General features: G+C 40.0%; 2 protein-coding genes across 2 annotated transcripts in view; one reads left to right on the forward strand and one right to left on the reverse strand.

Moving 5' to 3' along the window:
- anapc10 (anaphase promoting complex subunit 10) overlaps positions 1 to 9663 on the reverse strand; it is a 28861-nt gene extending 19198 nt beyond the window's left edge. Inside the window, exons 1-2 of the mRNA XM_052039766.1 lie at positions 9398 to 9663; positions 2641 to 2775 (exon numbers count right to left, since the gene is read on the reverse strand). Of these exons, the coding sequence (XP_051895726.1) occupies positions 2641 to 2755 (115 nt within the window). The 5' untranslated portion in view covers positions 2756 to 2775; positions 9398 to 9663. The remainder of the gene's footprint in view (positions 1 to 2640; positions 2776 to 9397) is intronic.
- Positions 9664 to 9762: 99 nt separating this feature from the next.
- Positions 9763 to 14199, forward strand: part of abce1 (ATP-binding cassette, sub-family E (OABP), member 1) — a 34246-nt gene continuing 29809 nt past the window's right edge. Inside the window, exons 1-3 of the mRNA XM_052037193.1 lie at positions 9763 to 9938; positions 11708 to 11877; positions 13059 to 13144. Coding sequence (XP_051893153.1) covers positions 11775 to 11877; positions 13059 to 13144 — 189 coding nt within the window. The 5' untranslated portion in view covers positions 9763 to 9938; positions 11708 to 11774. The remainder of the gene's footprint in view (positions 9939 to 11707; positions 11878 to 13058; positions 13145 to 14199) is intronic.

Below are 14199 nucleotides of genomic sequence, written 5' to 3' on the forward strand. Positions count from 1 at the left end.
GCAACCCACTACTTAACAGATCTAGATTTCATGAGCAGCTACTTAATCAGCCAAAGGTGTTAACATCTAGTAATATGTCAATTTCAAAGTTGTCGAAGCCTCTTGAATGTAAAGAGAGTAAAATTATATTCCTTTTAAAGCACACAATCTGTAATATGTTAAAAAATATAAAGAGTGTAAAATAATTGCAAGAAATATTTATTCAAACTTCATATTCTGATCGGATACTATGACAATGTTGTTGTCATTCTGCTCCTCCTCTCCGCTGTTTTAGAAACTATGAAGCATCACTGTTACAATAACCAACACTGTTCCAAACTGAGCTCTGCTTCCATTGAGTAAAGAAAAGGAAGTGAAAAGACATCTTTGGCATGATTTTATTCCAAGCCCAAAGGCACTAAAGCACAACAAGCTGTTGTATTTACCCTGTGCCAGCAGTTCACAAGGAGCACCTCAATGTTCAGTCCATTCCCGAGTTTTGCACCTGCATGTTGTGTAGCAGAAGCATGGAATGTACTGAAAGTCCTGTACATCTGACCTCCCACTCTGCCAATGAACTTAGCACAAAGTTATGAGCCGTGATGCAAAATTTACTTATGGCCCTTGACTTTACACCAGCCACACTTACATGAATGGGGTTGCTGACAAATGGAAAAGGCAAGTATTGTTATTTTCTTTATTTAATATTCATGTGTTCTAAATAAACTTAATTTTTACTGTTAACAATTTTTCATTCTTTATTTAAATCTACTTCGACTGTTTTTAAATGTCTCTCTAAATGTCACAGACACTTGGAAATAGCTGGAAAAGCATTTGACAACATAAGCTTCTGCCACCTGCTCTCCTTTGTAGAATTGCTGCAGCAGCAAGACCTTGGGCCCGTTTAGACCCGTAGGGCAGCAAGAAGTAAGGCCACAGGAATCATGAACATGAGGCATGATCTGGATCATGCATGATCCAACCTGGCATCTCCAGAGAAAGAATACATAAGTAAATCCTTGATCAGGTCAGGCATCCAAATATAAGGAGTTTTGTAAGTGTGGGGAATTGTGGATATAGTCGAACCCCAATATATAGAAATATGATTGTCATTTATTCAGGCAGTACATATAATAGACCAATCATATTTGCAAAAAACAAACTGCTGGAGGAACTCAGCAGGTCAGGCAGCATCTGTGGAGGGAAATGGACAGTCAACATTTTGGGTTGAGACTCTTCATCTGGACTGAAAGATAGAGGGGAGGTATCCAGTATAAAGAGGTGATGGGAAGGGGTGGAGAAACAGCTGGTAAGGCATGATAGTGCAGCAGTTAGCATAACACTATTACTGTGCCAGCGACCCAGGTTCAATTCTGGCCACTGTCTGTAAGGAGTTTGTATGTTCTCACTGTGACTGCATGGGTTTCCTCTGGGTGCTCCAGTTTCCTCCCACATTCCAAAGTCGTACGGGTTAGGAAGTTGAGGGCATGCAATGTTGGCACCGGAAGCGCGGCGACACTTACAGGCTGCCGCCAGAACACTACGCAAAAAATACATTTCACTGTGTGTTTCGACGTACATGTAACTAATAAAGATATCTTATGTGATAGGTGGATCCAGGTGAGCAGAGTTGATAGGCAGATGGAGGAAGAAAAAGTGGAGATAGTGACAGAAGCTGGGAGGTGATAGGTGGAGGCAGCAAAGGGCTGCAGATGATGGAATCTGATAAGAAAGGAAGGTGGAAAGGTATCAGAGCTTATTTCAGCAATTTCAGTACAAAAACACAAATACTTGAGGCTCAATATCAAATCTCTCTGATTTAATAGAGCAAGGCCGAAATGTAACTTATGATACCCCATATATCATACTGGCTTTACATTGTGCAGATTTACTTTTATTATTAAGTTTCACATACCAGTGTCAAATTCAGTGTTAATCCAAATTGAATTTATAACATCAACATTAATATCATCCAATTACATCTTGACACTCAAATTGCAAATTTCTGTATAATAATATGCTAGCAATTATCAATCCGTCATATACTTTTTAAAGTACTCGATGCAGGATCTTCTATTATCACCCAAATCAGGACATGTGCAAGTTCAATGGACAAAATTGTTAAAATGTAACATGGTGCAATAATGTCTATTTGTCCTTATTCTTTGCTTAATTCTTTAACATTTTTGAGGGGAAAAAAAGAGAACATTTACAACATGAAATCCTAATTAGTGACTTTAGAGTTGCAGTTTCAAATCAAACTTGAAGACATGAACAGAGTGTTGGCTGAAAGTTCACTATAATATTAACAGAGCATGCTTGAAAGTAGAAGTGTTTAGACAATGTGTTAAATTGAGGAAAAAGTCTGCCTGTTCAGGTGGATGCAAAAGATATCACTTGACATTTCTGGAGTCCAGGGCAATATTCCTCATTAATTGGTCATTCCTTTAGTTAGAGATTGATGGTTTGTTACACAAATTTTCAGCTGTGTTTGACTACATAACAATGGCAAGAGTACTTTGATGACTGAAACACTTTGGGCTCTCTTGAAAGATGTGATATCACATTATTTGGTACTTCCTTCATTCTACTTTATGTAATACTAGAAACAAGAAACTAAAGCAAAGTCAAATGACTACACAAGCAATGTTCAGGGCCCACCTGGTTTACAAGAAGACAGAGACCAGACAGCTTGTGAGCCAATCTCTCGCACTGTACCAGTTCTTTCCAGCTGCTTTGGATCATCTCCAGGTGGTGTCTTACTTGGTGTGGTCATTCTTCCTAACTACTCTAGATCTGCAATAGATTACATGATTATAGTTGCAGTTGTATAAATACAAAATAATGTTTCAGACAAGGCATTTATATTCAACGTAGATAAGAAATACATCTGTTGTAGTTTTAAACACCAATATTTCCACAAAAGACTGCTATAACCAAATGGCAAAACAAATGGCACAGATCTTCTTCCCCAAATGCTTATACTGCCTACCTGTTTCTCAGCTGAAGTACCAAAGTCAAGAGCTGGTGCAGGCTTAAACCAGTACCATCTGCCCTTCCCCATGCTGCCAACTGGCCTTGCAGCGCACTCCTTGTGGAAATGGCCTGGTGCAAGGGCAATTGCCCTGTTAAAATGAATGGGAGAAATTGGCTGCTGGAGAAAGTTGTGCATGTCTTAATGCTTTTAACTTCTATTCAACTAATTTTATGTTTTAAAACTTGTTTTCTTTAAAAAAGGTCCCAAATGATTTGAATGTTTGTGAATCATAGCCCGAGAGCTGGGGTCATAGCCTTATTGGTTGTCAAAGCCATTCTAAGGAGTAGCCAGTGTTTCACCTGAGACAGATCCACACTGTAGTATGCCATTCAGAAGCTGGTCTCCCAGTGGAAGATCATGTCTGAGGCCACATTGGAAGAAACAGCATGGACCAAGGGCAGGCAGCCAGAGATATCAGTGCAGCAGCATATTTGCCCCCCATCTATACACATATGTACATATCATTTGACAGTAATGCGTCCCTTGTTCCCATTTAGCAATTCTAAAGTAGGTGTTAATAGTCAATTTTAAATTAACATTTTAAAATTCAACTTCAAATAGGATAAATTAAGGAAGGTGGTTAATCACAGTTGTACAAAACGTTTTTTTTTTAAGCATAGTTACTTCTTTGCATCCTCACTGGCCACAGGAGTAGTGCCAGATGATTGGAGGGTGGCAAATGTTGTTCCTTTGTTTAAGAAAGGGAGCAAGGATAACCCTGGGAATTACAGACCAGTGAGTCTTACTTCAGTGGTGGGCAAATTACTGGAGAGGATTCTTAGAGACAGAATTTATGGACATTTAGAGAAGCAAAGGCTGATTAGGTACAGTCAGCATGGCTTTGAGGGGCAGGTCGTGTCTCACGAGCCTGAATGAATTCTTTGAGGATGTGACAAAGTACATTGATGAAGGTAGAGCAGTGGATGTGGTGTACATGGATTTTAGTAAGGCGTTTGATAAGGTTCTTCATGGAAGGCTTATTCAGAAAGTCAGGAGGCATGGGATCCAGGGAAACTTGGCTGTGTGGATTCAGAATTGGCTCACCCATAGAAGGCAGAGGGTGATGGTAGATGGAGCATATTCTGCCTAGACGTCAGTGACCAGTGGTGTTCAACAGAGATCTGTTCTGGGATCCCTGCTCTTTGTGACTTTTATAAATGACTTGGATGAGGATGTGGAAGGGTGGGTTAAGTTTGCTGATGATACTAAGGTTGGTGGTGTTGTGGATAGTGTAGAAGATTGCTGTAGATTACAAGAGGATATTGATAGAATGCAGACCTGGGCTGAGAAGTGGCAGATGGAGTTCAACCCAGATAAGTGTGAAGTGATACACTTGGAGATCGAATTTGAAGGCAGAATACAAGGTTAATGGCAGGACTCTTAGCAGTGTGGAGGAACAGAGGGATCTTGGGGTCCATGTCCATAGATCCCTCAAGGTTGTCACGCAGGTCAATAGGGTTGTTAAGAAGGTGTATGGAGTGTTAGTCGGGGTATTGAGTTCAAGAGCCGCGAGGTGATGTTGCAGCTCTATAGAACTCTGGAGTATTGTGCTCAGTTCTGGTCACCTCATTAGAGGAAGGATGTGGAAGCTTTTGAGAGGGTGCAGAGGAGATTTACCAGGATGTTGCCTGGATTGGAGAGCATGTCTTATGAGGATAGGTTGAGTGAGCTAGGGCTTTTCTCTTTGGAGAGGAGGAGGATGAGGATGAGAGGTGACTTGATAGAGGTGTACGAGATGATAAGGGGCATAGATAGAGTGGACAGTCAGAGACCTTTTCCCAGTGCAACAATGGCTAATATGAGGGGATATAATTTTAAGGTGATTGGAGGAAGGTATAAGGGGGATGTCAGGGGTAAGTTTTTTTTATTTACACAGAGAGTGGTGGGTGCATGGAAAGCACCGCCTGCAGAGGTTGTGGGAGCAGATACATAGGGACATTTAAGACACTCTTAGATAGACACATGAATCAAAGAAAAATAGGGGGCGATGTGGGAGGGAAGGGTTAGATAGATCTTAGAGCAGGATAAAATGTCGGCACAACATTGTGGGCTGGAGGGCCTGTACTGTGCTGTAGTGTTCTATGTTCTGGAGAAAGGTTCCTCAGAGTTTACAATCTCCAACAAACACAAAAACACCACCACCTGCCATCTAAAACTAAGATGACAGAAATGGACACTTCATAAATTATTATACCAAAATTATGGGTATAATAAGATCTGATAGCTGATATCAAAGCATACATTTGCTAACAACTTCCAAAAGTTGCAAGATACCCCCAATTGACATAGTCTTCCTAATATGTTATATGAATACATATTATCCGCAAGTCATGGATCTTTTATGTTACCAACAACGTGGGTGTTATATTAAGTTTTAAAAAGCATTTGGTGATGTCCATGGGTGGGAGAAGTCCCTGTTCTTCCTCAAATAGCATAAGAAAACTGCTGTTTTTACCTAGTAAGAGATTAATGGCCCCAAGAATCTCGGAATATTTTGGTGCAAGAACATTCCTCCTTCTCACACTATGCAAGTTAATTATAACTGTTTTATAGTGAAATGTGAAGTTCACAAGTTTCCTTGACCATTTTTAAGAGGTATCTGTTGAAAGCCCTACTGTTGATTTAACACATGCAAAAGGTGTACTAGGTTTCACTCCTGATTTCTTCCAAACACATTCAATCAGATCATGCAACTCCCAATGGAGATGCATCTGTTCTGTATTATAATAGAAGTGGCATGATGTAAAAAGCTGAAGAAAGAGGCACCAGGACAGATGACAGAGCAGAATTACTAGAATTGCAATATAACCTATCAAAAAAAGTCCATAAAACTGCTCCAGCTACAACACTGCTACCAGAAAATCACGATGCTTCTGCTGTCAGCAGTCTGAAATTCATGAACAAATATCTGGACAACAGAGAAGTTATACAACTTTTTTCTCAAATTCTATTCTTCTTTCTCACAGAGTGAGGTAAGACTTCCTCTCCATTTACTGAAATTGTTTACAAGTGTTGCATACAAATTATTCAGGGGGCTGACAAATTTTTCACTTCTCTTGACAGTAGATTAGCCCCACTGGCATCCTCAAAAAAAGCTTGGCCCAATCATCCAGTGCATCACTACACCAATCAGACTAAAAAAAAAAGGTTTTATAACGTTATATTGGAAATTCAACCTAATGGTGCAATTCTGCCAGCAAATAGTTACCCTCAAAGTACTCAACATGGATTAGCATTATCATCAGTACAAAAAGTCCTCATGGAAAAATTATCAACTTAAAATAATCACATTCCACAAATTCTGCCTTACCTTTTGAGGTATCTCCAATGGTTGCAAAAATATCTCTCACAAAAAAATGGTTGTGATTGTTTGTTAACTTTTTTCACAAGCTCAGAAGTAGAAATGTTTGATGATTCCAATTCAGTCAGTAACTCTTCATAAAATATGGTAGTCCAAGCCTGCAAGGCTTCAGAAGGGGCAAGTGACATTTGTACCATGCAAGTATCAAGCAATAACCTGCTCTAACAAAAGAGATGTTAACTAGCTACCCATGACATTCAATAGGGTAACCACTGCAGAGTCACCATGAACATCCTTTAGGTCAGCATTGACAAGAAGCTCAACTGGATCAGCAACCATGACTACAAGAGTACTGTACACTGGGACAAACCACCTCCTAACACCCTGAAGCCTTTCCATCATCTGCATGCAACTTGCCTGGATTAGTGTAGCTCCGAAAATGCAACACCTCAGCAGCTTGACACCGTCCAGGACAAAGCAGCCCACTTGACCGGCATCCCTTCCACTAAACATACAAAGGCCACAGAGTGTACCACCTACAAATTCTCTGCAGTTACTCACCTCTTGAAATAGCACCTAGCAAACCCCAAAATCTGCCTCCAAAAATGACAAGACTTTTGGGCCACATGAAAACATCACTATCTAAAGGTTCCCCTCCAAACACAGATCAGCCTAACTTGGCAGGTAACAAAAACAAAAATCACCATTTCTTCATTGTCACCAGGTCTAAATCCTGAGATACTCTAGCTTTCACCAAAAGGACTGAAGTGGTTCATCTTTATCTTCTTAAAGACAATCAGGAATAGGCAATAAACGCTGGCCTTGTAAGTGATAATCATATCCAAAAAAATGAATAAATAAAAAACAATTCAATATACCATTCCCTTTGCCAACTGTTAACTCTGAAATAAGACATGCTTGGATCTGTGCATTCACAATTAGGGAACAAATTTCTGAGGCAAAAGTAGAAATCTTTTTATGCTGGTGTGTTCAATGTGAGGCATATTATTGCAGTTGAATAGAAAGCACCTTAAACTACATCAAGCTATAGAAAGTGTTCAGTATGAAGTTTGCTTTCCCAAAAAGTTCAAACAACTTCTCCACCCTCGTGACCATATTTAATTTTAAATGTGCAAAAGTGCCAATGACAGTTTTACCACCAGCTGACAGCTACTCATAACACTTAAAAGGAAAGCCTTTTTCAAACCTCTGATGCACTTTGCCAAATTTGCACTGTGTCCCATTTACAAATCAGCCCTGATCTCATTAACCTACAATGGCATCAAGGCTTCAGTTTTATATTTTGTTGTCAAATGGACAGATGGACCTACCACCTTTCTGTAATATCCTCCGATTGTAAAACCCTCTCAGACCTCTGTACATTTTCAGTATTGGCCTTGTGCACATCCTTAATTTTAATTGCTCCACTGTTGCCAACCTTGCCTTGGTCTCTCGCTCTCTCACCCCTCAAAATACAATTCTTTATCCAATCTTTTGTATTTTTTTTAAATCCTAGTATCACTGTAACTGGTTCATAACTTCTGTTTGATAACACACCTACGAAGCACATTGACGCAATATACCATGTCTAAGGGCCTAAATAATTCCAAGCTGTTAGCAATGTAAATATGCAGTGAAATTGCCTTTGCACCAGATGACTAATGCATGTGTCATTTATACATTTGTTTCCAATGTAAGATAACCAAATTCCTTTGCCACCAAATTTGCTCCTTTTGTATCATCGAATGAATTCTGCAAGTGAACATTTGAGCAAGATTTGGCTGCAACTTTAAATTATTTGGGTTTGTTACAGTTGTACAGGGTATTGGCGAGGCCACACCTGGGAAACCATGCACAGTTTTGGTACCCTTACCTAAAGCAAAGGACATAGTGACATTGGAGGCAGTCCAAAGGAGATTCACCAGGTTAATTCCTAAGATGAGCAGGTTGTCCTATCAAGAGAGTCCAGAGGGTTTGAGTCTGTATTCCCTGAAGTTCAGAAGGATGAGGGGTGACCTTATTCAAACATACAAGTTCCTAAGCAGGATTGAGAGGGTAGGTGTTGAGATGTTGTCACTAGTGGGACAGTCATGAACAAGGGGTCATAGTTACAAAATAAGCGGCTGGTCATTTAACTTAGGTGCATTAAGATTTTTTTCTCTCAGAGGATAGTGAATCTCTGGAATTCTTCACCCAGGGGGTGAAGTCCAGATCATTAGATATATTAAGATGGAGATAAATAAATATTTGAAAGATTGATGAATTGAGGGTTATGGGGAACTGGCACAAGAGGAGTTGAGATCAGTCAGGATCATATTGAATGTCAGGGGTAGGCTTGAGGAGCCTAGTGGCCTACTCCTAATGTTATTTTCTCATGTTCTTGTGTAGCTTGTTGTTATCAAATTCCTACTGCCACGTACTAATTGGTTACTGCACTTTCTATATTACTTCAAAAAAGTACACTTTTGCATTCAGGGCAGGCCAAGATGGAAATAGATTACGTAAATGAAAGGGTTACTTGAAGAACTCATTTGACATCAAGCTATTGATGGTACGAGGTAGGTTACCAAATACTTTGGCAGATGTAAGTTTTAACCAGCATCTTAAAGGAAGGCGACAGAAGTGACATATTGCAAACTAAAACATACTACAAAAAGATACCAACACTTTTTTTTTGAAAAAAGACAATGCTGCGCTATGCTTTTCATTTCAGAGTTCAACAGAAGGCATATTATCCATAGCAGGTGTTGCTTACTCATCACTAACAATCAGACAGTAATTTCTAGTAGTGCACATAGCTGTCCAGTCTGGAGGACGACCTCTCATTACATAGCACCAAGTGTCCGGCAGAATACCACGATGAAACGTCTCCCAATGTTGTTAGACACAATTCTAAGCTCAATGCCGACACTCAGTGGATGCACTAAAGTAGAATTAGCAGACGGAGCCGCCACATTTTAACCCATTCATAATCTGGGGGAGCCCGGAAAAAGGGGGATACGGGTGGAGGATAAATCCACCTTTTTTGTGCACCTCTCAGCTGGACTGAGGGGCTCAGTGAACCCACGCTTCACACTTACCCCGAGGCGACAGTGGTGACAGTGCCCAATGGCACGACAGCGGGCGGGAGTAACTGCGGTGACGAACGCTCCACATGAAACCCTGCTCAAAGGCCGACACAGCTCATACAGCAAGACGCTCCCCACCGGGCAGGAGGTACGGGTGCAAACTGAGGCGAGCACACTGCTCGCTCCCGCTGCCTCGGACTCGGACTCGCCGCCTGCCCGACCACCCGCTACACGCAGGCCGAAACCGTCACCACGTCCGCAGGTCGTAAGGGGGGGGCGGGGCGGGGCGCATGCGCGACAGGGAAGGTTCGGTTCGCGGTACCGACGCATGCGGATTGAGAGGGCGTCGCTGCGCATGCGTGCCACGGGAGCGGGGGAAGTGCCCTGAGCATGCGTGCCGGGCGCCATCTTCGCCGGCGTTTCTGCCCCTGCTGCCGAGGAACACGTTAGCAGTTGGCGTGGGTTGACGGGGCTCCGCCTGGGAACCGTCCTTGCGGGGAGCCGGACGCGGGCTGTCACTGTCACTGCGCCAGGCCCGGCCCGGTCAGGCCAGGTAAGGAAGCGATCGGGGAGGGGGCGCCGGGCGCTGCCAGCGTTGTAGATGTGTCGCGGGGCGGGGCAAGAGTTTGAGGGAGAGTGAGCGAGCTGCGGTAACGTGCGGTGGGAGCCAGGCCGCGGCCCGGCTAGGCCGCAGTGGTGCCCATCGGTCTTCCCAGTGTGGGTCGTCAGCACCATCGGTGTTGGGAACTCTTCTTCCCTCCCCCAATCGGGCGGAGGATACAAAAACTTGAAACCACGTACCACCAGGCTCAAAGACAGCTTCTATCCCACTGTTATAAGGCTATTGAACGGTGCGCTGGTATGATGAGATGGACCTTGACTTCACAATCTACCCCGTCATAGCTTTGCACCTTACTGTCTCCCTGCACTGCACTTTCTCTGTAACTGTAACACTTTATTCTGCATTCTATTAGTGTTTTACTTTGCACTACCTCAATGCACTGTAATGAATTGATCTGTGTGAATGGAATGCAAGACAAGTTTTTCATTGTACCTTGGTACGTGTGAGAATTATAAACCAATTTAATGTACCAGTTTACCAAGTTGAGGGGTATGGCTGAGCATAGAGGGAAGCAGCTGTTAAGATTTCAGTTTAAACAGTAGGTCTCCTGCCGACTCAGCAAAATCCTCCCAAAGTTAATTTGCCCTTTCCAGAGGGTCATTGCCATGTGCAAGTTTGAATGTCCTCTATTATGGAAGATAAAGCAAATAACCCTTGCCATTACGGAATCATTTTGATTGATGAAAATGATAGGGAGTTCATTATTTAATGTTCCAATTGCTAACCTGTCAAAAGACCCATAGTTCTAGAAAATCATAACATTGGAATTGTAAATTTACTAACGGTGCAATGGACCATTTTACTAAATACTTTAATCAACAAAGTTGCTAACAACATTGTGTTTTGTAAAAATGAAAGAACTGCAGATGCAGGAAATCCTCAGTAAAAAAAAAAGCACTTCTGGACACACTTAGCAGGTCCAATAGCATCTGCGGAAAGAGAAACAATGTCTCGGGTGGAAGACTGTCAAAATTGGAGATTGACTGTCAGATCATTAAAATAGTTTGTTTTAATAAAAATAACATTGTTTTCAGTGAGCTGAGAAAACCTTCCTTCACCTCAGAGTGAAGGAAGTGGTAATTAGAAATCAGGCTTGCTCTTAAGTTTTTTTGATCACAAAATCTGATTTCATTGCATTCATTTGTTTAGTTGAGTTATTTGCTGTCATGTTTTGTAAGGTTTTTGTTTAGCCTCTATCTATGTCCAATAGGTAAACTGATTTAAACAGTGATTAGTTTGAATAGAATTGTCAAGAAAATACACTAAATTGAATCTGAATAGAATTGTCAAGAAAATCAGTAGAGCAAAAGGAGTGATAAAATGATTATTTGAAATTGAATGTTATTGCATTATGTGTTGCGGTTTCAAAAGGTGTGTGTATGTGTATATATATTTTATATATATATATATATGTATGTATGTGTATATATATGCCAAGATTAACACTTGAAAAAAGTCAATTAATACTGAGGTGCAAGTTGAGGTTTGTTTTCCCTTTCTAACAGGACTCTGCTTTACACTCATTATTCTTGAAAATATCTTCGCAAATTTCCAATTTTTTTTATATATGTTCTGTAAAATTTGAAATTTAGTGTATTTTCAGGTGCAGTAAACACTTGATAACAGTTCCCAGGCATTGTTTATTAACAATTTACTCTTACAGTTTAATGGATATTATTAAAGGAAATTTCTTTCTGCAGTCCTTGAATCGCACGTGGCACGATACAAGGCCATTTTTTTGCCACAAAATAAGCTCACAAATACAGAATGGCAGATAAACTCACCAGAATTGCTATTGTCAGCCATGATAAATGCAAGCCCAAGAAATGTCGTCAGGAGTGCAAGAAGAGTTGTCCAGTTGTTCGAATGGGTAAGTAATTTTGTCTTTCATCTTATTCATGTACTAGATTAGATAAATGGTCATTTGCAGGATGCAGTATATGTTTAATAAATCTAAAAATATCAGTATGGGTAATTTATAACATACAAAAAAATATAGCTGGTAATATGTTGGAAAGAGTGAATTTGTTGTTGAGTATACTTGCCCTCAGAAATTTAACTTAGTGCATTAATAATAAGAAAAAATGCTCTTTTTTCAGTAACAATTGGTATGCATAAAACAATCCCATAAATAAAGATTTTGTGTTTGTTCAATCTTGGAGTTCTTGGTAAAATGATCTGAAAATGTGCATTTGAAATGTGAAACGTTAGGTTTGCAAAAAGCTTGAATGCTTCTGCGTGTCTCTGACATTAAAGAGCCATCAAACATATTCAAAGTAAAATAACTTGATTTAATTCTAAGTATACTGAGCAATTAAATATATTTAATTTTTTTTTTAAAAGTCTTATAGAATGTATCAGCCCCAATCTGGCTCCTGTTTACAGCGCTGATTTCCAAACGCAACTACACAGGAAGTCCAGTGTTGGAATGTTGTTGGGGTTAGCTGTGGTGATCAGCTGTGCATAAACTGGGGCTGTTCTGTTTGAAGCAAAGATTACAAGAGGATCTTATTGAGATTTCAAATCATGATGAATATGGACAGAGTAAATACACAGAAGATTTTTATTGGTGCAAGAAGTCAAGAACTTGAGGACACAGACTGAAGTTGATTGACAAAAAAAAACACTCAAAAGTGACCCAGATAGAAATATTTTTACACTGCGAGTGGGTTAAGTATGGAATGAACTGCCAGGGCAGTAGTGGAGGCAGAGTCAATTGTGGCATTCAGAACGGAGCTCGATAAATGGGCTAATGGAAAGAGGGTGCGGGATTGGAGTCAGTGGATTGCTGTTTTACATGAGGCTCATTTGGACTCTTTCTACCAGTGTTGCCTTAGCTGTGCAGCAGTTCCAGGGTTTCCAACTTCCAGATTAGATTTTTGGTGATTTTTTTTATTTTTGCTTTCATGTTACCACAGAACTGTGCTGATGGTGAGTTTTCATGAAACCATACTACAAATATGAGTTAGTTGTTTGGTGCAGAAATGTATAAATATCCATTTCTGATCAGTTTAAGTCATACTGATTAAAGAGTGTTTTTCTCCCTCACAGGAAAACTTTGTATTGAAGTTACTGCCCAGAGTAAGATAGCATGGATTTCAGAAACTCTGTGCATTGGTTGTGGTATTTGCATTAAGGTAATCAGCCCTACAAGATTTTCCAGCAACTGTAGATGATTATAACTTTTAAATATTGCTGATTTCTAGAGTAAGTTTTCCAACTTTGATCTGACACATGGCTTCTATGCTACTTTGAAAATATTGCTTTTATAATGTGACCCAAAGTTAGTTTTGAATTTTATTTTTGACTCTTTTAAATCTGACACTTATCATGGGTCCATAGCATTTAGTAGATGGAGCATTAATCATCCCCAATTGTTATGTTTTGTTTATGTCTTCTCTAGGATAATTAGGGTAAATTTACTGCTTATTGAGTTAAGAACTTTTTTTGCTTCTTTTACCTTTTGGTACTTGGATGTTACAGTATTTGCAATTGTAATGTTACACCGTTTATCAGTTAAGGAAAGGATGCAGGGAAAAGGAATAGTCCAGCTTGATTTACCCTCTCTGGATTTTATTACTTTCTGGGTGAATTTCTCTTGTCAGCCAACAATATATCTAAGGTAATCATTGCTGTGCAACCTGGAACAATGAATATACAAAGATTGTTTAGCAATGAGCATCACAGTTGAATCTGTTGCCTTCTCGTTGATTATCCCATAGGAATTGCTGGTTCATAACCCAAGCAAATCTCTAATGTATTCTCTCTTCATCCCATATCTTATTTGTTGTCCCCATATTGTTCCCCAATTATTTTTGTCAGAATAACTTGTGCTCACTGATTTTTACCACTTAGCCACTGAGTTAATTAAGTGTGGCTTACACATCCACATTGTTATCATAATGTACAGTATACCATCTGATAAATACTCAAGTGGAGCATTGCAGAAATAAACTTCAGAAATCCTAATTTTAAGTATAAAGGTTCCTTTTATTGTAAAACACATGAGTCACCACAACTCCTTTAGTGCTTTCTTGTCCACAAGATTTTCCAACCATCATTTGTCAATGCTGAGATTGTGAGTGTCCCATGTTTCACCCATCCCCATAAATACAAGCAGACATTAAGTAGGTAAAATATACTAATCTTTGTTATGTTCCTAGTAATTGCTAGCAGATGAAGTGATTTTGAC

The sequence above is a fragment of the Pristis pectinata genome, chromosome 2, assembly GCF_009764475.1.
Source record: "Pristis pectinata isolate sPriPec2 chromosome 2, sPriPec2.1.pri, whole genome shotgun sequence".
Lineage (NCBI taxonomy): Eukaryota > Metazoa > Chordata > Chondrichthyes > Rhinopristiformes > Pristidae > Pristis > Pristis pectinata.